At 44.9% G+C, this 26,988-nt stretch overlaps 2 protein-coding genes across 18 annotated transcripts in view; both read right to left on the bottom strand.

Annotated features, from left to right (window-relative positions):
- Nucleotides 1-2,651, bottom strand: part of vgf (VGF nerve growth factor inducible) — a 19,237-nt gene extending 16,586 nt beyond the window's left edge. The window contains exon 1 of the mRNA XM_019856063.1: nucleotides 2,615-2,651. The gene's annotated coding sequence lies outside the window, so the exon portion shown is untranslated. The remainder of the gene's footprint in view (nucleotides 1-2,614) is intronic.
- LOC109506972 (phosphatidylinositol-binding clathrin assembly protein) lies at nucleotides 353-26,988 on the bottom strand. Of its 17 annotated transcripts, none has more exons than XM_019856045.1 (21): nucleotides 25,968-26,988; nucleotides 18,244-18,386; nucleotides 13,266-13,341; nucleotides 13,040-13,142; nucleotides 12,089-12,182; nucleotides 11,843-11,954; nucleotides 11,532-11,638; nucleotides 10,326-10,367; nucleotides 9,405-9,425; nucleotides 8,075-8,160; nucleotides 7,873-7,996; nucleotides 7,037-7,173; nucleotides 6,061-6,161; nucleotides 5,074-5,235; nucleotides 2,828-2,968; nucleotides 2,709-2,739; nucleotides 2,312-2,456; nucleotides 1,833-1,856; nucleotides 1,133-1,189; nucleotides 711-827; nucleotides 353-591 (listed from the first exon to the last, which is right to left on the bottom strand). In XM_019856045.1, the coding sequence occupies exons 1-21, from the start codon at nucleotides 26,095-26,097 to the stop codon at nucleotides 577-579; spliced, it is 1,968 nt and encodes a 655-aa protein (XP_019711604.1). In that variant the 5' UTR covers nucleotides 26,098-26,988; the 3' UTR covers nucleotides 353-576. The 17 variants fall into 17 exon arrangements, with proteins under 17 accessions (XP_019711604.1, XP_019711605.1, XP_019711607.1 ...); XM_019856046.1 differs by having other exon boundaries at nucleotides 2,312-2,453; nucleotides 25,968-26,097; XM_019856048.1 differs by having other exon boundaries at nucleotides 2,312-2,444; nucleotides 25,968-26,097.

Genomic DNA, 26,988 nt, shown 5'->3' with positions numbered 1-26,988 from the left:
GGAACAAAACAATTACCATAATCACAAGAGTGGACTCACAGATCGGCTGGCGCATGAGGGAGTGGTTTCAAGGGGAGGATGCTTGTCTGAAGCAGCTGCCGCACGCACACGCACACACACACACACACACACACACACACACACACACACACACACACACACACACACACACGTCCTCACACAGACAGTTGCAGGCCGACGCAGCCAAAAGGGGACAAAGTAGCACCAGTATGAAATAAAGCTAATGTGGCAGCAAAGACCCTCACCTCAGTCACATGCATCCTCCCCACCGTCGCCAATCTGGCACACCCGTTTCTGTCAGCCTCAAACATCCAGCAATGCAGCGAGCTACCCATGCATCCATACACACGCAAACACACACACACACACTCGCGTGTTGCTTCAGACAACGGCAATCCCTCCAGCCTCATCAACTTGCTTTGGCGGCATCGGTTGCGTCGCAGTCTTTGTCCGTTTAAGCTTGATCAAATAATCGCTCCTCTTGTGTCTTTGTCTTCTTTGTGTAAATTTGTCGCTTTTGGCACTCGACTCCCCCTCCACCCGCCCTTGACTAGATTACATAAACTGCATCTGAATAAAGACAGAAAGATTGCAGAAAATAAAGCGGCACACCAGGAAAAAAAAAAAAGTGCGCAACACTAACTAGCGTTATATCTCAAATTCCATAGAAGTCAACGACGTAATCTCACCTGGGCACCAGGCATGGCTGCAAAGGGATTAGTGGGTCTGAGGACAGGCTGGTTATACATCATCGGCTGAGGAGCCATGACTGGGACCCCACCCACCTGACCCATCTGGGGGGGTACCTACACAGAAAAAAAAAATGACACAGTCAGAAACTCTAAAATTGTCTTTTATGCACTTCCCTTCCAAAAGTCCTGGAATTGGACGGTCAATTCCTTTGTGTTGACGCTGCCGTCCCAATACTTTTGGAAGGGACAGTCTGGTCACTGTGGTACAAAATCCCTCCACTGTTTGTGAGATAAATATGTTCAACATATCACAAAACATTCAATCAACATGATGGTTGTTGGAGTAGAGGCTGTTTATATTCTCAATCTATATAAAAACCTGTTCCAAAGTGTACGATTTAGATAATGGTTCCCCTCACCATTCCATACACAGGCACTTGCGGTGTCGTCATGGGGAAAGCCACGGGAGCTGGAGCCTTGAAGGAAATGGGAAATAACTCAGAAGTGGTCGGGCGGGGGGGAGGGGAAAAAAAAAAGATTTGAGGCGGATGCCAGCGTAGCAGAGCCCCTCTGGGAATTGAAATGGAGTGTATAAGCTTTAATGCGTGGAAAAGTTGCTGCCCGTGCCTGTAGTAGGAATTGTTGACACCGGAAGCAATAAAAGTAATCCCCGGTCCGGTGTACGCATGAGGAGCAAACATTAAATGGTGGTCAAGTGGAGATTCGGTGCAAGTACAGCATAACAGTGGCCAACATTTAAGTCTTGCCCTCTGATTCAATCCAACTAATTGGCAAGTTAGAATGCAAATATAGGCCCCATAGCAGCCATTGCTTCCTGCACGGCAACGTGGCAATTGAACGTCCTCGCAGACTTGTTCACAATAGTCAGGCAATGACACGCTGACATGTTTGGCGCAGTTTTACTATCCGCATGGGCCTCCAAGCACAGAAGCGTGCAAATATAACAAAAGCATTTTTTTCCCCCCACCACAGTTGGGGAATGCCAACAGATGCGTAATCGTTGCCTGCTAGCGTCAAGAGTAAAAACAGATTGGACAGGGAAACGGCACAAGAAAAAGGCAGCTTATCACCAAGTCGCGTTAGTGGATCGGTACTTACATAACTAGTATAGAACATTCCATTCTGCAACAGGATGCAACAGGAAAAAGAGACAAAAAGACACAAAGAGATGAGTGGACAGATAAACAGCAAAAGGTGGGGGGGGGGTGAGTGAGGGAAGAAAGACCCAAAGAGAAAGACAAAGGAATAAAAACGGGCGGAGGGTCAAGCGCCGCCGACGAGGAGTCGAGGGCAAAGCTGCGTAAAATCATCGCAAGCAGATGACGAAGCAAAACGGAGATGCGATAAATGTGAAGCAAGCAAAGTGAGGAAAGGAAGACGAGGGGATGGCGCTGCAAAACTGCCGGAAGAAGTGCATGAGGAGGTCAAGCGGAGCAGGAAGTGCTGATTCCAACGAATTGCGGCGAGGGGAATGGCGATCATGGTCGGAAAAAAAAAAAAAAGTGAATTCTGAAAAACACGGTTCATGATAAGATTGTCTTCATGTACACAATGCGAGCACCATGCGCGCATCTTACCACGTGTGGCACAGGCATGGGAGGCGGGACCATGGGGGCGGGGCTCCACTGGGTGGTGGACATGGTCTTGTTCTGCCAGTTCTGTCCGCCCGTCAGCTTCTTCTCCCCGGGCTGATTCCACTGCATGTCCGGCCTGGAGGGCCAGCAGCAGACAAGACCAGGACATGTCAGGATTTTTCACTTGGATTTTTATGAGTGACATGATATGCACGCGCACTCATGGCCAACGACGAGGCACACTAAAGCAGCCAAGCCAGCTGACCATCCGAAGCATGGCATGCATTTTTCGTGGTGGAGAATAACCCAGCTTGCTAACTCCACAGCGCAATTGTGGTAGATAACCACTGGCTCAACTTCTTACATAGCTATAGATTGAGTTCAAATGTATCAGACTTACTTCTTGGATGGGGTTCCACCAAACTGCAGATCTGAGAAAAGAAGACGACTCAGGCTATCACCAATATATGACCAGAGAGACAGACTGCAACAGCACGGCGTTCCAGATGTTTCACTCACTGCCTACAAGGTTGGCCAGGGAGGAGTCCAGGTCATTGGCGAGCAGCTTTCCACCAGACTGGAAGACCATTTGCGGCGGGAGAGGATGGGCGGCATGTATGGGAACTGTCGGCTTCAGCAGATCTCCCAGGGTGTCAAAACCTGCGGCGGCGATACAAGCCGTCCTGTGATAGGAATCGATTTCCATACCCGCCGTGCGTGTGCTCGCGAGGGTGGACTCATTGTGAATCTGTCAATGTGTCGCCAGTGGGCCCAAATGGCAGCAAGCAATTTGCCGTGCCGGCGCGTGAGCGTCGCTGGTGGGGTTAACAACTCGGGATGTCAGCATTCGTTTGAGCTAATGAGTCAGTAATACTGCCCGTTGCTGCTACAAGCCAGGAAGTGTTTCAGCCTGGTGGTGGTCGAGCAACAAGGCTTTAAAATAAAGGCCATACGAAAATGAATGCGGGGGGGAAAAAAAGCCAAAACCGGTTGCAAGATGACCACGCTGACCTCGTGAAGCACAGAGGGGAGTAGAAAAAGAAAGGGGGGGGTAGTAGTTAGCAAGAGGTTTGTAGAGCTGATGGTAGTGCTGACACAAGACATCCAGCACACACTTTTCCTGCTAGCCTCGCAGATGGGAGAAGGGAAGCCAGGAAGGAAGGCCGCATATGGTGGAAAAAAAGAAAAATGAGCACCAAAAAAAAAGTGTTGCTCAGTCTTATGTGCAAATGTGTTTAAAACAGGAAAAAATATATGAACAATTCTGACATGGTCAAGCAGGTTTTCATCGACTACAGAAGGGTTTTGCAACATATCTCCCACAGGAAGCAGTAGTTTGCTATAGTTATTAATTCTCATGATGTACAATTTAGATTAAAAAAAAAAAACCTCTGGCACTGTCTCAGTGAAGCCTGCTGGATACAAGTGAATTATGAGTGCGGAGGGGGAGAAGGGATGGAAAGAAAAAAATTCTCCTGAGAAGATCAAATAGAGCAGAGGGCAGTGAGACGTGAAGGTGATAAAACACAGCGTGTTCGATTGGAATAGCAAACGTCGCACGCACAGGGGGGTGGGGGGGAACAAAAGACCGCTTTCAGATGAGATCTTATGCGCGACGTGTACAATGCACGGCGAAAGAGATTCTAGGAGAAGAGCAGATGGAACCGAGTTGCCTGGGTGATTCCTGCCAAGTGTGATGGCGCAGGCAAAATGAATGCTGGTGTTGAAGGAACGGACAGGAAGAAAAAAAAAAAAAAAAAACAAACGAGACAAAGCGAAAATGGCAAAAGGAGGCGTAAGAAGAGGCAGATACATGTACACAGACACACATGGCAAAAAACATGGGCAAAAAAAAAAAAAATCACTGTGGTGAGATGCGGCCAGTCAAGCAGATGGGTTGGCAGTCCGAAAGGCAGCTTTTAATGCATTACGAAGACAGAGGGAGAAGCCAGAGGCACAAAGGACACATGAACAATTAAGCACATTCGTATCGACGTCGCAATGGAATAGAACACGAGTTTTAAATCTCAAAGGCTGCAATTTGGGGAAAAACAACAACAACAAAAAAAGGTGCTCATTTTGGTTGGTCGGTGGATACGAATATTTTTTTTCATATTAATTCACGGTTCATTTGCCTTTATTTTAGCACAAGCCTAAACTACATTTTCAATCACCTTGTACATTTTGACTCTTCTTTCCAACACACATTCAAAAGAAAAACAACAACATCACTGAATGGCACATGCATCGGTGGCTGGTGTGAAACAGCTGGCTGATTAAAGTCCGGGAGTCGTGCTGATGGATGGGAGCTATCAGAGTGGAGATCCACTAGAAAATAATTGCACCTTGATTGCACGCTAACAGGAAGGAAGGCGCAAGAAGAGCTGGAGCTGAGCAGGTGTACGCCAGAGAATGTATGAAGGAGCGAAAAAAAAACAAAACAAAACAACGGAAGGCCCTTTTATTTCGCCAAGTAAATCAGTTATCAAGAGAATTTTTTTTCATAACTTTGTGGCAAATAATTAACAGTCAAATGATGACCTGATCTCTATTGTAAGTTAATTTTCAAGTTAAGATGAAAAAATTCAACAGGGTGCAACACAGTAACAAGGAAAGGTAGCAAAGCACGCCCCCCCACCCCCTCTGTTGAACAGCAGCCACAAGTTGCAAGAACGAGGGTTAATCAAAAGCAATGTTGGCGCGGGCCACAAAGCCAAAAGTTTTTAGTTTCCAGCCTGGACGGTGGGACGGGTACAAAGCTTTACCGGCTGCTGGCTGTGTTCCGTCGTTAGCAGGAGCGGCCTTATTCCCGAACACGGCATCGAAATCTACGGTCATGCCGGGGGCGTTCTGTTGCAGGGGCTGGCTCTCCAGTCCTGAGGGATGTAGTTCCGTTATTGTATAAGTGCTGCTTCCTTTTGGAAGAACTTCACCACGGTCAAAAATTAATAAAAACAATTAAAAATAAATAAAAGACACAAAGATCATATGTGGCTGCCAGTGTTGATCAACGTGATGGTCTTAGTGTTTTGAATTGTCATCGTTTACGAACAAATTATACTGGCTTTTTTTTTTTTTGAAGGACAGCTAATCCTCGGCATGAGGAAATTCATTGATTCACTTTTGGTTTGGGTCGCTGCATCCCTGCCATGGAATAAAATCTTGAGGGGGGTGGCGGGCTCTCCCGGGACAAGAGCCGAGTGACAAATTTAACCAGATAATAGAACGAGTTCCGCTTAACAACTAACCTTTCAGGAAGCAAGCTCAATAGCCTCTTCGGACATGTCGCTACTAAATGGTTGCATTGCGTAAAGGTCAAAACCCATAGATGAAAACATTTCAGAGTCTACGCTGACAGGAATGCTGCTTATCGTTGCTGCATGTCCATTTTTGTTGTTCTTTTTTTTTTAAGTTAATGATGTGACTATATTTCAGACATCCCATTAAACAAACAAACAAAAAAAAAATTTTAAAGTGACAAAAATGGACATGCGTGTTTTTCAGAGGATGGTGACGTTACGTGAATATGGCAGAACCACACAGCACTTAATGAATTCTTTTACAAGACAATGGTGGTAAAATCAAGAAATGAAGTGGGGGGGGGGTGCACAATGACGGTGGGCGGGCGGTGATGGTAATGAAGAAGATATGGGATGATGGAAGCACTCGCGTACTTGCTTATCTGCCTGTCTGAAGCCGTTCCTCTGAACATATCTTCAATCTATGTGCGTGTGAGAGCGCGTGTGGCGTACCTCCCCATGCACTGTTGGCGGAGGAGATGGAAGGAGTGCACTGCACCGCGGGGATGAAGGTTGGCTGCAGATCAAACAAGTCGCTGTTCAGGTGGGGCACACTGAGGGGCCACGAAAAAAAAGAAAGCGGTGAGAAAATAAGATGGCGTTATGGAGGCCGCGGCTGAGGAAAAAAAAAATGGACAAAAGCATCATCAAAGTAGAGGCGACTATCTCAAGTCACTATCAGGCAAGTGAAACATGAACGGACTGTCACCCCTGGCACGGGCTCGCGTCGTCCGCAAAATGAACACTTCCAGCGCACTGCCGGAGGAGGAACTTTGCAGATTGAACTACCGGTACACGACAATGAACACAAAAACTGTGCACATTCCATGACAATTTGTTTGACTACCATTTATGTTGAATGGCATTTCAATAGTTTTGCATAATTTGTTCTAAATTTGATCTTTGATCAATTGAATTGTTTTTCTTATTAATGACATTTTTTCCAGCCATATTGCCAAGCCCTCCAAAGCATATTATGTCTAAATAGTTGTTTATTTCATCCTTATATTGACATTGATATGTTAAAAGTACCGAAATTCAGTATTTTTTTTTCTGGGTCCTTATTTTGGAGAAAAAAAAAATCCGATCATTACCCATATCATTTTTCAGCCATATCATGTGTTTAAAATGTGACATCGCGCATGTGTGATGTCACTTCCCTGCAGACGACCCAGACTGCTTCACTTAAAGCTGCAAACACTGCCATTCCCTTTTTGAAATGTTCCATCATGTCGTTGTTTGCTACGTGGCTTTATCTCGGAACTGGCTCTCCTCCTGTATTTGACTTTTTTGTTAATTATTATTGTTGCACCTACATGCATGAGGGAAAGCCGTCATTGGAAAATTCCTCTTCAAAACGTCACTCACTATTGCAGCCGTGAGGCAGTTAACGGCACTCTCAATTTACAAAGAGAATGTTCTCTCACACCTGTTGGCTGAGAGCGTGGAGCCGAACAACTCTGGCGTTGGCGTGATGTGGTTGTTGTTGTGGGTGCTGCCTATGGATTGGTTGCTGGGGGAGGCAGAGGGCGGAGTTTGCATGCTGATCTCCTTCAGACGCTGATCCTGGCAAAAAACGGACACGCACATACACAATTTTTCCCCTCCATTTCATTTTTGGGATTCGAAGCATGAACAGTGATGCTTTAAATACATTCGGTACTTTTAAGGTGGCCCAAGGACACATCAATAGTGTTAAAAAAACAAAACTAAAAGGGCCAGCCGACCCGAATCAATGCAAATTAATAAGCAGTACATGTCCTCTGCTGCAGCTTTAAGATGAGCAAACATGACAGGACTTTAAAAATACAAGAATATAGCTCGATTGCGGCCGGGAATCCACCGTGCAACCTCAGACGAAAAGCCACTTTCACACCAGGACCTTCCAAACATTTTCATTGGCTGATTTTATTGTCTGACAGCTTGTATTTCTGATATTCGGATGTGCTAATACTGTGGCGCGATGATCTAATTTCTTCGCTGGGATCAACTCCGGATTCGAGGTGTCTCGTGTGTGTGTGAGTTTATAAAGGCGGCAGACCTCTTCATTTACATTCCAACAGTGCAACAAGGAACAAATGGGAAAGGCTGCTATCGCAGCGCAAGCTCCAGACGGACACTAGCGGTGCGTGTCGAGTCCATGTGGACGCCGTCGCGTCGCCAAGATCCTCGCTCGCTCACTCCAACTCTCACTTAGCGTTGCCAAGTACACCCGCAGGATAATTCTTCAAACCTTGTTACATTTCACAAGTCGCTGCCGGTTACCTTAAGAGCCTGCAGTCGGGCCTGCTCCTCCTCCAGGGCCAGCTGCTTCTCCTTTTCATCCATGCGGGCGAAGGACATGTCGGTGGAGGCGAGACATGAGACGGCACTGGACAGGGTGGACGCTCTGCAAGACGAGAGACCAACGCACGGAGGAAATTGAGCGGCGCTGATTAGGAGCCGCTGTCATCTGCCAAATATTTACCTGGCGTCTGCATTTAGCTCCTTGGTCTTCTTGCCCTCCAGGGAGGCCAAGTGTTGCTCCAGAGCCTCCAGGAGGCTGCTGGGGGCCTTGAGACAAAAAGGATAGGGACAACAGATGTGTGTGTGGGGGTGGGGGGGGGCTAAATTATGTAAACTGACTTGAATCAAGTCAACTTTCTGTATAATGTCGCCTCCCACACATGAGAGAGTAACACGTGTTTCTCAGATGGAAGAATTTGGTCTCACAGGAAGGTAAGAGAGTGCATTAGGCAGTGAAAGGTAACCATGGCAACATGCAGCAAACATTGACACGGTGAGCGGAGTAACACTATAAAGCTCTCAAACAAAAAGAAGCAAGGAAACGGGTATCGATAGAGACGTCATGCGTTTTCTTTTTCTGTTTTTTTTTTTTGTGCATATTTTCAGCATCCTCAGCCTTCCACAACAAGCGCCCTGCGCGGCACTCATTTCTGCCTCGGTTCAAATCTCGAGCGGGTCGGTTGCCGAAAGATAAATCAGTTGGGACAATGCGATGGTTCAAATGCGCTCAACTTGAGGCGCGAACGCGAGCCAAGGAGGCGGCTTCCACTCTCCGCAGAAATCCACGTTTCAGCTGCGCTTTTGCTTCTTGCAGCAGCACGGAGGAGAGCAATTTCCTCTCGAGTGAAAATATGACAACGTCACCAGCCACAGGAATGCGCGCGCACGCACATCTGGAAGCATTTTGTCTCGTGAGCTCTTTGCGGTGGGCGAGACAGTAGTTTGCTTGGAGAAGAGGATCTTGTAAGCCGAGTCAATATTAGCTGACACACAATCAGTTGGGTGCCCGATGCTATTAATCATTCATGATACAAGATTTAGGGACAAGGAGGGGGTTGGGGGTGGGGGGGAGAGAGATCATTCCGTTTGCCACTCATATCTTTCTGTCTCCCGCATCATGATTACACGGGAAATCTGAGGTCAGGCGCGATTAAAAGCAACTCTCCCGAGACGCCGCGCGCGACAGCGACGGGAAGGGAGCGAATTCAAATGAAACCCGGCGGAGGGAGTCATGCAGATGAAGACGGAGGCTCATTTTCTATTCATGGAGTTTCATGGCCTTTTCGCTTGCCGTGGCAGTCTGCCCGCGAGAGGGCAGAAAGCAATCTGCGCGAGTTGGCCGGGCGCAGATTGTAAAGCAAGGCAACAAGCGAGCCGACGTGCCTGCGTGTGCATGCGGCGCCTGCGAGATCACACGCTTGCGAGAGAAAATAAAAAAGGCGCTCTTGCATGCAGGGGTGTCGAAACGGGTGGAAAGGAGGAAGTAACGCAGTATGCAACCCAACACCTACAATGTATGATCCTTTTGTTTTCTGCGACACAGGAGGAAGAAGAAAGGATAATTTGTGACAAACCATGATGAGGTTTGTTACGGCTGCATTTTTTTGGGGAGTGGGGATGGTGGGGGCTGAATTTCTGTTACTTTTGCCTTCTATAAGGTATTAAAAATCAATCCAAAGTTGAAGCCAGGCGGTAACATTTCATTTCAGTGAGGATACTGTACACACTGTACAGGGTTGGCCTGAGTCAAAGTGGCAACATTTTTTGTCGCCTCTCTCTGCCGGTGATGATATATACACTTATCCGCCCCCCCAAAAAGTCGATCATTCTGCACGTATTTGGAAATATTTTTTCATATGACGGTAATTGGGAATTGCTGTATTGCTCCATTGGCCGAATATCTTTTCCATTTTTAGAGTTAAAAGAAACTAATGATATTCAAGATGATCCTCCCGCCCCCCCGGAGTGCTGAGCATCTGCCTCCCTGGCCTAATGGGCGAGCCGGCCTCGATACTGTAAGATGAACTTGAATAATGCTTTAAGGCTCTTTATTATTGCAGTTAGTCGCAATCCGCAGTTGCTGATGGTGCAGCGTTCCAGCCGAGTTAAGCTTACTACGGTAGCCCTTATGAGCCCGCAATGCCGAAAAAAAGAAATAATTAAAAAGGTGGGAGCTAGCCTTCCTCCCAACAACAAGACCAGAAAAATTGTTGAAATAATAATAATAATAATAATAATAAAAATAAGAATAATAATAAGTGAGTGGAGAGTGAACGGGAAAGCTTGTTGGCGAGTGTGGAAATAAACGGGTACAATCAGTGGATAAATGAGGCGAGTCCATGAATGGGAACGTGAGTGTTGGGACAGAAAGGGAGAAAGAGCCAAGGCATAGAAAAGCAAGAAGAGAAGAAGGAGGTGAGATGTACACTGACCTGCGAGAGATCGGGGATGTCACCCTGATCTATTCCAACTTCCTGTCGTAGAAAAAAACAAAAATAAAGATAGGGAGGAAGGTGGGTGGGGAAAAAAATGGAGGAAAACAGAGCAGGGTCCATGTGAGAAAACAAATCGTTCCTTCATGCGCTAAACAAACAAACAAAAAAAAAAAAAGACAGCAAATCGGAAATTGGTGACGCCACACGGAGCGATTGATCGGTGTGAAATGGCCAACGTGAGGTGGAGGATGGCATGACGGCTGTGATGAATCGTGTTGTGACGACAACACATTGATAAAAAAAAAAAGAAAAAAAAAAGATAAATTAAAAAAAGGACACCGACAGCAAACCCAGCTGCAGGAGGACTAACAGCTCCGACAGATACGTGGACTCTTGGGACACAGATAAAGACGACGAGGTCAAGTACGATTAAACAAGTCACCGTCAGGGCTTCTACGTCTGCCTCACATCACTTGGGTGCAGCATCCAAAGCAGCTGTTACATCTAGAAAAGTAAAAACTGAGGTCGGATTGAGGTCAAGCAAGAACAATTTGGTTTATTTTGGAGGGGACGGAGCAAATACAGTTATTTGCCATCCTTTTGGAATTATATTTACCTTGCTTTTCCAGATTTGAGCAGTTTTTTAAAACATTTTTGCCCCATAAACCTACTGCATCAGCTTCCTTGTGAAATGAACATCCAATATCCTTTTCAATTATTAGTTTTTGTTATTCCTGGCCAAACGTTTCAGGTACTTTTGAGTTTGATTTTCAAGCCGTGCACATCCCTAAAGCAATAAGCAATTTGATGGATGGGGTTTATTTGGGAAACATCAATCCAGATTTTGCCTCAAGACATTTGCGACTCAGAAGAAATCATCCGCTGACGCATATTTAAATGTGTAGCCAGAGTTTCTTTACATCATTTTTAATCAGCTGGGGGAAAAAAAAATGTCTATTCGAATAGCTCTGAGAGCTAATTAGAACACAACAATGGGATTCGTTCGAGCGGGGGTTGACGTGACGGCCGCTGACTCGCACTGTTTCGTGTCAGGCTCGGTGCAAAGGAGAGAGGCGAAAAGACAAGAGGGACGATTCGCAGGCACTGGATGATTCGCGGGCCGCGAGGGCATCCGTCTTGGTCAGGATAAGGCAGAGAAGGGGGCAATGTGGATTGGTCGCATGTGAGTGCGTCTGTGCATACCTCGGCCACTTTGAGGAACTCTGACAGCTTCGTCATCCTGTAAAGAAACTTCTTGTAGATATCCAGCGCGTCTTTACACTGGTTCTTCTTCATGTCAAAGTATTTCTCTGCAGCGGGCAGGGGAAAGGGAGGAAGAGGGCGATGCAGACGAGGAAAAAAAAGAAAAATGCACAAGGATGATAAGCTGTGAATGCGTTTGGAAACCTACGCCGCTGCCATGGCAACCAAACCGACATAAGCGTCGACGGTCTTAATCTGCTGCGCTTGTAGGTTAGATCATAATAAAAATTAATTCAAGGTGAGCGCGTTACCCAAGAGGTTGATGACCCCTTCGTTGTAAGCAGCAAACAGCCTGATTGAGTCTTTGAAGAGCAGCATGAAGGCAGAGTTGATCACACCATTAGTGAGTTCGTTCGGGTTGGCCTGCGGAGGAGGAGGAGGAGGAGGAAGGTGGAAGCAAACGGGTTGAGCGCCCATTTCCAGAGAGACAAGAATTAATATCGTTCAACTATCAGCTCACATGTGCGGGCACACACGCACACGCACACACACAGTACCTGGAAATCCAGCAGCGCATCGAGCTGGTTCTGAATTATGGGCAGCGTCTTGATCAGCTTTTCCGTGTTCATGGTTCGCATCACACCGTCGGTCCTGCGCAGTGACAAATGTTTTGGTGCAAATTAGGAAAACCCGCACAACACAAAGAATGAATACATAATGAGCGTCAGCGCAGCCACGTGTGCTTTGCAAGTGAAAACTGATTTGAGAATCAGAAACGAAGGATCTCCGCATTGTTCAAGAGGCTTTGATTCTTACGTCTCATCAAGGACGAGCTCACACTGACGTTATTATTCACAAAAAGTCATTGTAAAATGAAAATAAATGTCTTTGAAATTGGACAAAACACGGAGAAGAGAGTGGTAAACAACAGTGCCAGAGTTGGATTATTAAAATTTAAAAAAAAAGGAAAAAGAAAATTAGGCTGTAATTGTGACAAGTTGCCATTTGTGGGCGTGCCAGTTGAATGTGCTGAAGCCACGCCCTGCTCACGTCAGCTGTCAATCAAATACCAATTTTACGATGCGTCGAAAATTAATGCTCCTTAGTTTAGCATCTTTCTTATGCTTCGACATAACTGCATGTTTGCAACTGCTTTAAGTGTCTGGCTACTGGGATGTATCCCACCAGGCTTTTTCACGCCATAACAACGAGGCACTCTAAAGCCCAAAGCCCCGGTCCACAGGCTGTCTGTCAAGTATGACTACAAAACTCTCTGCATGAAGCGCATGCACTCATGGATAACAACGAGGCACTCTTAAGCAGCCATGGCAGATACTCGTTATGCTAGTTGGCTAATTGTACGTCACAATTGTGCCGGATTCGCACTGATGCGAACAAAGGCACTTAAGGTGCTTGAACGAGCGGTACAGAAAATAGATTTCGCTTCTCCTCTCGAGGCTGTGTGAAAGGATGATGAGGATGGGCTCGGGGAATTTCGCATTGCCTACCCCCGCTTCATCTTGGTAAAATCCACAGCCACAAGTCTGTAGGACATGGCCTTTTCGTTCAGGTAACGGCTGTATCTCCGAATGAAGGTCGACATGTCGTAACCTGCGAAAGGACGGAAGGAAGGAAAAAATGTGCGGCTTGAACACATTTGCTTTATTTGTGAGGAAACAAGCAGGGATAAGATGCAAACGTTTTTTTTTTTTTTTTTTTTTTTTGTATTATTACCTTGCAGGGCTCCCTTGTCCAGGAAGTTGGTGAGGTTGAACAATGTGTTACTGGAGGCCAGGTACTGGATGAAACGCTGGGAGATGAAAATAAAACAGACATTAGCTGCGGGAAAAGAAACGATTGGGGGGGGAGGGGGGGAGTCGCTTCACATCTAGAAAGGCAAAGAGCCTCAGTGAGTAGCTGCCAATTGGACAAATATTATAATCAAGTCTTTACCACCTGAAGGTTTTCTTTTGCTTCTGCATGTACATTGTATTTGGAACATGGAAGACTTTGGGCTAACGACAGTGCACACACCTGAAGAGTACATGCGTCACAGTGTTCACTAACTCTTGAGACAAAAATAGACATGGGGGGGGAATTAATCGAAGACGCTACTCGTCCTGCAAGCACGTCTTGAGAAGACCGTCCCCCTCCCCTCCCCCATATAACACTTGGTTTCAACTTCCAAATAATCCAAGTGAACTTTTCAACTCCTCCTCCACCGACGGCTCTGTCATCACGTCTCTGTTTGCATCCATGAATGCGTGTACATTGTCTTGGTAATCGTCAGTGGGCTGGGGAGCTCCGCGTTGAGAATCTCCGTCAAGCCCACTTGAAAATATTCGAGAGACTTGCCACTTTGCCAGTTCCTGATTTGGCAGCGAACCACGGCCGGATGGAGCGTAGACAAACATTTGTTTACAGACATATGTGTTGTCGTGAAGTCGTTTCCGGAGGCATTGGAACGGTTTCAAGACGCGTTCATTTGAGTTTCTTTTCCTTTTTCTTTTTTTTTGTGGGGGCGGGGGGGGGTGCCTGCACACTCAGTCTTTAAGGGGGAAACCACAGCACCCGTGAGAGGATATAAATTGTTTTCCAAAAGGATAATCATTAATCCTAAAGAGACAATTCCATTCTAAATTCTGGCTTGAGCATATAGCGGCACTTTCTAGTGCAAAATGTTGTTAACGTAATGTGCAGGCGTTAACAATAGGCCACCGAATCCATTTTAATGCAACTTTTCCGGGTGTGCATTTGCAACCGGTGCCGAGTGGCTTTAAAATATTAACAATGAGACACTTCTGAATGTGTTCCTTTGCTTCATCACATCACCCTATGAGAGTCTGCCTCACACGGTGTGTGCACTGATATACAGCTGCAAAAGGAGACCGAAACACTCAAGCGCAACGTCGGAGCCCCGCTGGGGCCCAATATGATTCACCGCACACTTCTGAGATGCTTCAAGTACGATCCAGAAAAAAAAAAAGGTGTGAGGCAAGAGAGGAGTGAGAGATGGATACAGCTTCAGGTTAGAAGATTGTGGAGGATAACCTGATGGATTACTTATGCATTCGATGCAGGCTAGCCTCAAAAGAAAAGCGCGCATCTTTCCCTGTGTCCAAGTCTTTACAAATATGACAGGACTTCTCCCTCAACCAGACAAAAGACAAAAGAATGCGCCCAACCAAATTCTGCAAGAAAGGCTTGTTGTAATAGATGACCAAATGCATTCCGGGGGAGGGAAACGCCATCATTTCATGGAACATTAAACAGTCCGAGAGTCCCGCCACACGCACTGCCATGGGAGAACGCATCGGGAATTTCATTAAGTCACCACAGCCTCACAATAAACGTGATTTAAAATTGCATCAGTTTGGCTCCGACCGCACGAGCTGGTTGCCAGTGGCCAATATCGCCTCTTAGTAGGAATTCAAGCATGTACTGTATGTCATGACTTGACGTGCTCGATGCAAGCCTGTTTTTTGGGTTTTTTTGCCTTGACAATGCTATCTTTGGATGGATAAACAAGTCAGTCTGGAACAAAAGCGACTGATATGAACTTTGTGCTAATCAAGCGCGTTTGGCCCGAGGTGATTGTGCCGTTAGGGAAGACATTGCAAGTGATGACCTCGCTTTGTGTGACCTCAAAACCTCCAGAGCTCAGATTGACTGGATAAACTGTCCTTTGCATTTCCTTTCAGGAATAATATTTTCTCTGGCATATGGCAATGAGTTTAATTTGTTGTATTTCTGTTCTTTGTGATCGGAAACCTGGCACTCGACAATAAAGCACTCTATAAAAACAAAGTATTGGCATAATTAAACAGAATGTATTGAATTATGGTTTTAACCATATTTTTGCTTTAGTTCATTGGACACTGTTCTGGTCTTTCTGGCTTGTGCGTCTTGGCCACTTGAAGCCAGCAGAGTACAAACAGCCACATACATGAAATAAAAGTTCGGAATGCTTCTGGAATTTTAGGTTTTTTTTTTTTGTTTTTTTTTTGTCGAGGATAAAGAATATATGCCTCTCGAGTATCATTACACTGTCTCGGTCAGGTTACTCGTGTCAGTATTGTGTTTATTTTTATCGTTCTGCTCTCGACAATGTCACAGAGGCAAATGGTTTTGATCTGGGACAAGGTGGGCTCGTGCACGAGCGCACCACCAGCGTCTCGTGTCAGCCGTACCGCTTCGCACGCATTCACAAAGGGAAAGCAGAGGACCCTGCTGACATCTGCAATCTCGTCCGTGCCTCTCATCAGTCCCCATCGACTCTCGCTCATCCTCTCCTGCGCTCGACGGACACTTTTGTTCACAATGCACCTTGGCACATTCAACACGTTTCATTCAGAGCCTCGGCTGGAGCAATCCGGTCGTGAGAGATACTGAATTGAAGCATCACGATTGTAATATGTTCAACCTTGTGCCGGGACGCTCGTTGCAAACACAAACACGTGAAGAAAAAAAAAAAAAAAGAGAAAACGGCGAGTGCTATTGAAAAGTCAATTGCCAATGGAGAATTTTTCAGTCTAAAAACGTCAGGGCTGCAGAGGGCTTCATTTGCGAGACAAAAACATTGACTCGTTGTTACAAAAGCCAAAACGAGGGCCAAGGCGAGTACCTCAAATACAAGAAAATTCACAAAAAGAAAAGAAGATATAAAGAATGTACGAACGAAAGAAAAGAAAAACACTCATTCATGTATTACCCGAGCCGCTTATCCCCTCGAGGGTCGCGGGGGGGTGTATTTCTATTTTACCGGCGAGCCCCTTGCTTTGAGGGACAGAAAGAAAGAGCTGAACATGGGCTGGAACTGAGGGAGTGGAAATGAGCTCTTGCAGTCATTGTTTGGAACTTCCTGCTGGACTGTTTTTGATCCGTCTTACTCTATCGCATACAGACACAACCTGATACGGCTCGACAAGGAGCCTCCAACTAAGTCCTTCCCAATTAAAATCACCTTCAAATTTTGTCTTTTTAGGCTACGTTCACACTGCAGGCTCTGATGCCCAATTCAGATTTTTGTTGTTGTTAAATCCGACCTTCATTTATATCAGTGCAGTGAATCCTTGACATAATGTAATTTGTTTTATGACAATTTGGACATTTTTCACACAGGGTTGCATTCGCTTTTGTTGCCAGTGCTTTAGACATGAATGGCTGTGTGTGGAGTTATTTTGAGGAAACCGAAAAGTTACACTGATACTACGATGTAGTGAAATCGTTGTTGCCTGAAAAGATCCAGTGAAATAGGAGGCGTTTTCAAGCCTGCCCGCAACAACAGAATCTTTTCAATTAAAATGACCGGGTTGCGTAGCGTACTCTTGACTTTACAGATTGCCAAGCCAGACTTGTACGGTCTATTGACCCCAATTCTGTGGTTTCTAATTTTACGAGCAGATTTCTTTCAGCCGTGACGAAAATGGATGGTCTGACCATGAGGGAGAGGGACACATATTGTACCTTCTGTAAAGAACAGTTCAGTTGTATTTAACTTGATGTATCGTAATAAAGAGACACTTAAGCCTTTAACATACCAGGATGTACACTTTGAACATTTAATACAGTGACTTTCAGAATCCTTGCGTGACGAGAGACAAACTCAAGTCTGTCAAAAATAAAATCTGAACCTTCACTTTGAGCGGGAACAAAATAAACATCATCTTAATTGGGTCAGTGAATCAATTTTACCAATTCTAATGCGATTGGCTCCGAGCAACCCTGACAGTCAAAATAAGTTACATTTGAAGGCAACAAGTTAGATAACGCAGCCCATTTCAGGAACACAACAAGAACTCCCTGCAGCTCCGCAGCGACCTACTTAGCACCATTTGGATTGAACAAAAATGTTACACCAACTTGCACAGCTTGTGCAAACATTTAACACAGTCGTGTGATGAACTAGAGTCTCTCGATGGTATTTACAGTCTTCACTTCAGAAGCCGCCTAATTATGGAGCGTAGTATTTGATTAGACCGCCATTTTGGAAGGCGGGGGGTGACACCCGTTTAAACACAACTTTATTGATAAATAACTCAAAAAGGCAGAAGGTTGCTTGGCAATAAAAAAAAAAAAAAAACAGAACAAGATATCACATTTCTTCCTCTTTTCAGAGATCGTTGATGCAATGACCGACAAAAGGGAGCGTCGCCCATGATAGGGAAACACCAACTCCCCAAAAGTGCATTGGCTTGGGTGTGTGAGAAAAAAAATAAAAACGGCTGCACAACAGTTTGTGTTAAAAATTTTCACAAATTCTGCATCCTTTACCAGCACGAGATACAACACAAGCTCTTATTTTCATTCCTGTCTGAAACCACCACAACTTTTGTCTTTTAATTACATACTCTCATTTTATTTCCCGAAAACACGACCCCAACATACCAAAGCTGTTTGTTTTTTTTTTTGTTTTTTTACCTCAAGGTTTTAGATTCAACTCCTATTTAATCAGTATTTACTAAATATGTCTAATTGACAATGTTTGACCCTGTTGAGCAATGCGGCATTTGTGTGCATCTGTCACTGTTCAATTGACCAACTGCTGATGCTAACGTCATTCGCATTAATAGTCACAAGAATGTGCCACTATGCTGTGTAGGGAGTTGAGTAAGAAAGTAACAGTGATGTTGACTCCACTGACTAGCCTTGGCTTCTGTTTTGTGTGTGTGTGTGTGTGTGTGTGTGTGTGTGTGTGTGTGTGGTGTCCCACCTCATTGCCATACATCATGAGGTGGTGCGTGGTGATAAGGGCTTTAAAGACCACCACCCAGCTGGAGTTGGCTGTGCGCTCGAACAGCGTGTCCGCTAACTGGGGAATGTTCACGTTCATCTCATTGGTGCAGTGGATCAAATCTGGACACGATGACAAAAAAAAAACAAACACAACAGAAAAGAGGTCATGAGAAAGGTTTGATCGGGAACACCGGCATACGGCTTTGCACACACAAAAAAATCGAGATGTGCTGAGGACATGCAAAACATTCGATATCAGCCGAAAGTCTCAAATGGTCATCAATCATGAAATATGACGAGAACAGAAATCTGCATTTTTTTTTTCAACCTCCCTTCCGAGTCATTTTGCCTCTTCGAAGAACATCATGAGCAGCCAGTTCCTACACCTGGTAACGACGGAAACGGCTTCTCATTAGACTACCGGAGGACGACGGCAGGGGGAAATGTCCCGCCGGATACTTCATCATGTTGATGGTCCACATGCTTGCGCGTGCAGCCTAATTCGACGCAACCCATCGTCTCCGTAGCCTTTGCCCACTTAACACATAATCGCACCGACTGCATAGTACAAGATGGCACCGCTCCCACCTGCCATGGCGGGCTATTTAGCTCATACAAATGATGCATATCGCAGCTCGTTGAAAGGATTGAATGAGAATCCAAACAATACAAAGTGCTTCACGTGTTGTTAGTGACTGTCCATAAAAAATGGCTTGCGGAGGCATGTTGGGTGAAGACTGACACAATGAATATAAATCAGCATTGCTCAGTGTACCAGTAATTCAAAAAAGAAAAAAAAAAAAAAAGTACCACAGAACCAAAATGACAATGACCCGTTTATGTCCATCTCAGGCGGCGGCCATTTTGCCACTTGCTGTCGACGGAAAATGACCTCACAGATGTTCAGTGCTCAGGTAATGACCAGTCATGCCTGAGCAACTGTGAGGTCACTTTCTGTCTTCTGTCGAAACTCAGAGACAAGAAATGGCGACAAACGCGAACACCCCTGAGGGCCTTACTTATGCACGTACAGTGTCATCTGGAATTATTTAGCCTGCCCGCGAGGCGTGTTTCGAAAACTATCGGCGGGGAGCGTCGCTCACCGACATCCTGAATCACAGTATACAAAAATTAAAGAGCGACAGGTACGGGTTTGCGTGTGACGCATTTCAAAGACTTCCCTTCAAACGAGTGTGAATTATTTCGCGGTGAACGATCGCGCTCCCGACCGGTTGCATTTGACGAGGCAATTAGTAAAAAACGTTTGAAGCGGAGTCGAGTACACAGCCCACAGCTATGCAGTTGCACTGAGTCATTAGCAATAAAGGAAGACACTTGCCAGACAATCATGTCGTAAAACGCAGTCAAATAAGAGTTGCTAGTCCATACGATTTACAAGCTTGTATATGCATACACTGTATTTCCAGGTAAAATCTAACATAGGAATGAAATATATTTGGGCACATACACATACATACAACTCAACTTTATTTATATCGCACGTTAAAACAACCATCGCTGCCTACAACGTGCTGCACATGGAGAAAAAAAAATCAAATCATGGAACAAAGACAGTGAAAGCAGTAATTTTTTTTTTTTTAGCTTTTCAGTATCCTAATATTTTGAAACAGTAAAAATAGGAGAACTTGAAGTGGTTTTGTCAGCCCTTATTCTAACATTTCCGTACAGATTTCTGGGGATGCTATGCGGGAGAGAAAGAATTTTGGTGTTGCGCCAACACAAATAAGTATTATTTACCCTCGCTAACTTAAACCCTGGAAGAGAATGTGCTCTTCATTTCAACCTAACTTGTGTGTTTTTATTCAGTTTGGAAGCGGGAGGAAAGTCTTATTAGGTCTGCGGGGATGCTTGAGCACGAGTGTGATCATGTAAAGAGGCTACATGTGCTGACTTAATCAGGCCGAGTGCAAAGCATGAGATGTCACTGATCCCAGAACTGAAAGAGCGATGTGTGTGTGTGTGTGTGTGTGTGTGTGTGTGTGTGGGGGGGGGAGCAAGGCCAAGTGCGTGAAAAAAAAGAAAAGATGACAGAACATGAATGGCAGACAGAAAGATTAAAAGGAAATGTTAAGGAGAACAAAGAGGCAAGTGGCTCAATAATAAACGCGATCCTTCACCTCCAATCTTGCTCCTGACCCCGGAACAAACTGCTCTGAGGTTGAGCGATACATTCGAGATGGACTGATACCAAAATTAGGAGAGTTCATAAGGACGAATGGGACCAAAAAAAAACAAAAAAAACAAAACAAAAAAAAAACAAACAAAAACAAAATTGTGAATCATGCTTTTAACCCTTTCAGGGACAGCGGTTATTACAGTGGACAGTTTATCAGATTACAGGGTGTGTGAAAGGGTTGAATAAACAAAACCTAAATGAAACTACATTTTCTGTTTATAGAACGAGCAAGACTGACGATAGTTCTAGAGAAAAAGTCCTTTGTTTCCATTTTTTGTCAATTATCATACGTGCGCTTCTGCGGTTCATTTTAGGAGAACTTATTTTGGTTCCTGTTTGGTCGTAAAGAAGACGTGAGGACAAACATTTGGGAATTGAAGTCTATATGACTGTATAACACCACTATTTAGAGACCCTTTTTGTTGTTTTCTCTTTTTTAAAAAATTAAAATAAAAACTAAAACTAATACTAAAGCTCAACTAAAAAGAAGCCTTTTCAAAAACATTAAAACAAATAAAAATAAAAAATTGCCCGAGTAACGAATTAAGACGAATTGAATTGGGGGCTACTAACTACAACGAAAAATCCAAAACTATTGTAGAAAGCTGGCAGAGACACAGTTGTGAATAGGATCTTATGCCTCACTCTTGTGAGGGCCATTGTTATCACTCATCTTTGACCTCGGTGGCCTTTGATTGAGCCACAATAGACCAGAGACTTCCTGGCACCAAGTGACACGCGTGTACATGTGCGCGTGTGTGCATGTGTGCGTATGTGTTAGTTGGTCAGCTATGAAGCTTCCTCCGGTCCCTCTGACTATCAAGTATTAACGACCTGGAAATACAAACTGTTGAGTAACAGATACGACTCAATTTTATTTTTCAAAGCATTTCGTGATGTGAAGACCAACAGCGGAATCTCTTAAGTGCACAGGTAGCCAGTGAAGGTTGGCCAGAGCAAGATTTATGCGCTCTCGCTTAGGTGTTGCAGTTTAGGGGTGAGCATACATACTGTACTGTGCAGAGACAACAAGACGAGGAGCCTCCAGCTGCTAAGGATTAACACCTGGCAGCGTCTGCACCTCGTCTGGCGCTTCATTCCCATTCCTTGGGTAGACTGAAAGCAGCATTTACACCCCCCCCCCCCCCCGGCGTTCTTGACGGTAAGCACTGAAGAAGTGTGAAGCAGGGTGAGGCTCCACGGCCCTCTGTAGAGCCGAGAAAACCCACTGCAGTCTTTCTGGCAGACAAACAGTGAAAGACACCGACAGATTTTCTGCTGCATCCAACTGCTTCTTTCATCACTCACGTTTGAGAAGAGAAGCCTTTCCATTTCACAAAATGGAACAAGCGATGATGGGTGTAAAAAAAAAAAAACGGGAGCAGATTGTGTCGTCAGGTAAAAGGAAAGACGTAGGAATCAAGAAATTAACAAGGAAGAAGCAGAGAGGAAGGAAAGGCAGAGTGTCAACAGAAGTTTGCCTATTAATAGATTAGTTTGAGCACTGTTGTTTTCATGCCATCCCGGGGAGGGGGGGGGGGATGTCTCCTCACAGAAATAAATACTGACTCCCTCTTATGTCGGGGGGGCTATCTCGATATGATCAACTTCGACCCAATGGGACTGCGTGCAAACGACGGAGTGCGTCACAGCATCAAGTCAGCTCGATGCACATAGGTAGAGTGCGGCAAACTAAACAAGCGGCTGAACCCGGGTTCCCGGGAGAACGTTGCTATAAATACCGCTCCCCATCTTCCCCTCGCCGTACCCCCACATCAGAGACGAACACTGAACGTTCACACGTACTCACACAGCAACACAGAAGCATGTACTTCTTATGTGTGCTGTATTTATGCATGAACTCAGCAATCCAAAAAAAAAAAAAAGCTTCTAGTTCCAGTTTAGTGAAAGAGGCGTGCACTCCACAGTTGAGCAACGAACCTCCTTTCCTGCCTGGGAGTCTCAAATGGACCTATCTTTAGTCAGCAGCCAGGGAGGGGCGACCCCTGTTCTGTTCGGATAGCATTCTACTCACCTCCCATCAAGTCGCAAGCGAGCCCAAAATGTCCAGCTACACATATCACGGGACCGCAATCGATGTACGGGCCAAATGCTACAGCAAACCGCTACTATATTATTATCACTCTCTCACCGTAAGATCGACGTGAATATCCCTAAGCCCGTCAATGGTGTTCTACGTGATGTTAGCATTACACTCGTAGAATTGTGTCACTGGACGCTTTGGTTGAACATTTGGACAGTAACTATCCAACGTTTCATTCATTTTCTTCTGTTGAACTCATTCACTCTCAGCCCGCTCAAAATGGATCTTTGACTTCTATCGGCGTCAATGGCAGCGAATGTTACAAAGTTAACATCGATTAAGTGAGAAATCAACAACTTGGGAAAAAAAAAGAACGCATGGCCTCTTATTTGAAGACATACGAGAGCGAGATAGTGAAAACAGGCACTGAGGAGTACATTTCCAATTTTTTTTTCTCTCCACATTTTACACACTGTGTCTCATGTACCATGCTCAATAAATCTCTCATTTAGAAAAGCCCCTCCAAACTGGCAATTTAGCTTTGGAAGACGCGCGCAATAATGACAACCTCATCAACAAACCGTGTGACTGCGGCCATGATCACCATTCAGGTTCCCTTGCCAACTTAGTCCATTGAACACCAGCCAGCTGCCTCCGTTGCTGCCATGACAACAGGAGTGCTGGCCGAAGGGAAAATAGTCTTGACTTAAAATGTCACAATTCTTCTGGACTGGCTGAGAGATGATGAAACAACAATTGAGCTGGTCCTAAGAAGACTGGCCCCATGCGGTCTCCCACTGAAAAACCTCCTCTCGAGTCTCACTGACTTTTATGGAGATGTCTTCCACGGATAATGATGGAGAGACTCTTCCATCTGATTGCCGCTTATACCCAACTGAGAATTAGTTATGCATGCACTTTCACACACTTCCTAACCAAATGCATGTCAAAAATTTTGCTATTTTGCATATGGGCAAAACACATGATCTTGATACACTTTAGTTTTCATCATACATTTCCCTATGCAGGTATAAGATAGACAACAACCAAGGGTTTTAAGAAAACAACAAAATTACCACGTACTGTATTCTTTTTCCAGTGCAAAATTGCATTAAGTGCAAGAACTTGTTTTGTAGAAACACAAAAAAAATCTTCTCACTCAAACTTTTAAGATTATTGAGGTACTGTGTTTGTTCTGCGCATCATTCCAAATTCGCATAAAATGATTTGGCCGACTCAGGTTGTAGTGTAGGGCGGTAGAGGACTCAGTGTCAGCGCAATCAAGACTGTGTGCCATTTAGTGGCGATTGGTCATATGACAGACAACTTGAAACTACAGTCGAGCCTTGCATATTCGCAGTTCGTCAGACTTTTTTTCCCGTATTTTTGATTTTTTCACTTATTTCAGGATTATTTCGACCATGTTTTAATGTAAAACATATTGAATGTTTATCAACATGTTTGTAGTCCTTTTTGGGTTTGTTAAAAAAATAAGACATTTTGTTTTTGAATATTAATCAAAGGGCTATTTAGAATGTGGTCGAAGGTAGCATAGCCGCCAGTTGCCCATCCCTGTTTAAACCTTAAAGATATATTACTTCTGCGTAATGACTTTTTTTTTTTTTTTTGCATGTTACCTTGTGTTAGCATAAACGGTTCTAATGGATTTTTTTTGCGGGATAAAATCTAACTGAATATTTGATATTTTCTGATCTTTATATCTTGTTGAAGTTATTCCTTTCAGAAAGATTTAACATGACGCCAAAAAAAAAAAACAAGATCAATCGTGATTAAACATTTCAGGTGGATACAACTAAATATATTGAAAAGATTTATCGCACCTATTTATACAATGTGCACTGGCCCGGTCAAGCCAGACGAAGTGGCCCCGGGCCATCGGGCTGCTGTTAATGTCGAACCTGATACTGCATGCGCTGTCATGACAATTTAATCTGCCTACGGCCGTCACAATCGGGAGTGCTGGATGATCTAACTTCAAACTGATGTCAACATTGTCACTTTTTTTTTTCCTGTCCTGATTGGAAGGTCAGAGCAAAATTTGTTCCAAACAACTTTAACTCGCAAAACATAGATAGTGCTAGTAGTTAGAGGCAGATTAAGCGAGATTAAGACCCATTGAAGGCCCAGCTACCAAATGCAACACAGAGCCCACTACTGGGTAACGGAGGCGGACTTTCCAAATGGTGACGGGAAGTGGCTTTCAAATTGTTCCTATTTTCGCAAGTGGTGCCTGAATGTCACACTTACTGCTGGTTGCTGATGTTGAAAGGCCTCTGGCGAGCAGGCAAATATGCCAGTGAGATCATTCCCAGCATGCTGTCAGACAATTTTTTTTTTTTTAACAGAGGGAAGAAAAGTTGCATGTTTGTCAGCGACGACGCAAACTTTTTTGTTTGTCCCTTTTTTTTTTCCTCCTGAAGCATCAAATGCAACCAACTGCAACGTGTGAGCGAACTTCTGACTTTCGTTTCCTCTCACCACATCTGACTTTTCAGGAAAACCACATCCTGCCACTAGTTCCTTAAATGCTCCAGCGACGTGATAACTCCACTCGGGTGCTGCCTCCAAAGCTCTGCAGTGCTTGGCGGAGGTCGACGGTGGCATCGCACTGTGCTCAAGGCGTTTATTGTCAGTGTGACCCTTTCCCACAGTCGCAAAAAAACACATCCGATGAGGTGCAAGGTTGCGGGTTCAACTTGTTGACAACACTCATGAACTGGCTGCACTGACAACTTCAAGCCCCCCCCCACACCACCACCACCACACACACCCTCGCCGGACGCAGTTCACATGAAGGTTGTCGCACTCACAGAGAAATCAATAGCACACAATTATTAAGCTGAACGTGGCACTTTGGCTGCAAAGGTCAGGACAGGTTTGTACAGAACTTCTACTGGACACTGAAACATTTCTCTACATTATGTTGATGATCCTAAAACTCTTATATCCCAAAGATGGACTGCAAGAAACAGTGCTTCTCTGCTTGTGGTGTTTATTTCAATCAGATTGGTGTGGAAATACAAAAATCATATTGAAATTTACTGTCCCCTTTGTCATTTTTAAATGCGAAAAATAATTACACACACAAATACCTAAAGTCTTCCCAAACCCATCATTTGATTTTCAAATTTGATGCCTTGCGCTCAGGTTGAAAACCAGAGTCAGCATTTTGGCAGGCGGCCATTTTTTAGACATCTTTTCAGATTGCTGTGTCACTTTTACAGAAGGATTCAACTGAAGTGACGAATAAACAACTAGAAATAAGCACACTTGACATCTAATACGGTCTCAGTCAGATATTCTCCGATTGTGGGTTTTGTGGAATTTAATTTCTTTGGGTTTTGGACTCTGCACAACTTTCTGAAGAGAGATATTGACTTTGCCAGAAGCTAAGCATTGCTTTCTGATGGATGAATAGAAGAAGAGGCGATGCACTCACAGTCCAGATGTTTCTTCTTGGGTCCGCTCACTTCGTGCGTGGTGGCCTTGCACACCGCCTTACTGATCGCCGATCCGGTCATGCTGTGCTGAGCTGCAGCGATCCGGTCTGTGATCGATTGGCCAGACATCACGTCTCCTTCTCGGCACCTCAAATGTGCCTTTGCTCAATGGTTCAGATAAAAAAAAATAAGAAAGAACGAAAAAAAGAGCACAACGATCCTATCAGTGGGTCGACTCCCAAGCGAGGGGACACTTGAACGTGACTTCTCTGTCAAGCGAACGGAAAAGGCTTCTTTTTTTATGTTCTGCTTTCTCTAAACCTACGACACTATTATGAGCTAGTCTGTGTTAGCTCATGTTTCCGCTGCAATCCTCCAACCAAAAAAGAGTCCCGCTGTGGGATTTGCCAACAGTGGAAATAACTTTGTGCGCATAAATAAACATAGCTTACTGGCCGCTCTGTCACACGGACGGTCTAATGGTTTCACGCAGGGCACCTCAGGGGGGGAAATGCGAACAATCCGTGTGAAATCGCAACAACAATCGCCCTCTGCAGATTTTTTTTTTTTTTTTTAGTTCCTCCTTCCTCCACGTCAACTTGTTAGCTCGTTAGCAACAAAAAGTCCTGGTCAACTCTTCCTTCGAGCATAAAAAGTCAGACACAAATGAGAAGGGCATTGCTAGAACTTGTAAAATTCACACGGGGGGGTCACCAGCGGTGACAGGTGATGTCTCAGTCAGGGGGGGAAGAGGGCGCAAGGGGCGGAGGGTATTAGCCGAAAAAAGCTACCGACATTAGCTTGGAAAAGAGTTGAACCGGCGGAGAGGTGATGTTAAAAAATGACAGTCGCTGTCGCTCCGTGGCTCGCCTTCGCTCTCCTTTTCGCGCTGTCCAAGCTATTGCCAATCCCCGTCCCGCAACGTGGAACGTCTTGACGTGGGCTTGTTCTGAGACACGACAAGGAAAAGGCTGGACGGCTGCTTCAGTCTCCGCCGGACAAAATGGCAGCGTAAAAAAT

The sequence above is a fragment of the Hippocampus comes genome, unplaced genomic scaffold (genome assembly GCF_001891065.2).
Source record: "Hippocampus comes isolate QL1 unplaced genomic scaffold, H_comes_QL1_v1.1 scaffold246, whole genome shotgun sequence".
NCBI lineage: Eukaryota > Metazoa > Chordata > Actinopteri > Syngnathiformes > Syngnathidae > Hippocampus > Hippocampus comes.
This window is presented reverse-complemented; position numbering and strand designations above follow the sequence as displayed.

What these genes read in the sequence shown, in the direction of transcription:
- LOC109506972 (XM_019856045.1), bottom strand. Translation starts at nt 26,097, where the DNA reads ATGTCTGGCCAATCGATCACAGACCGGATCGCTGCAGCTCAGCACAGC. An exon ending in AAACAAAAGGATCATACATT is followed by an intron (nt 8,161 to 9,404) that starts GTAGGTGTTGGG and finishes TTTTGTCTCAAG; the next exon opens with GCCCCCAGCAGCCTCCTGGA. An exon ending in CGGAACACAGCCAGCAGCCG is followed by an intron (nt 2,969 to 5,073) that starts GTAAAGCTTTGT and finishes TCGCCGCCGCAG; the next exon opens with GTTTTGACACCCTGGGAGAT.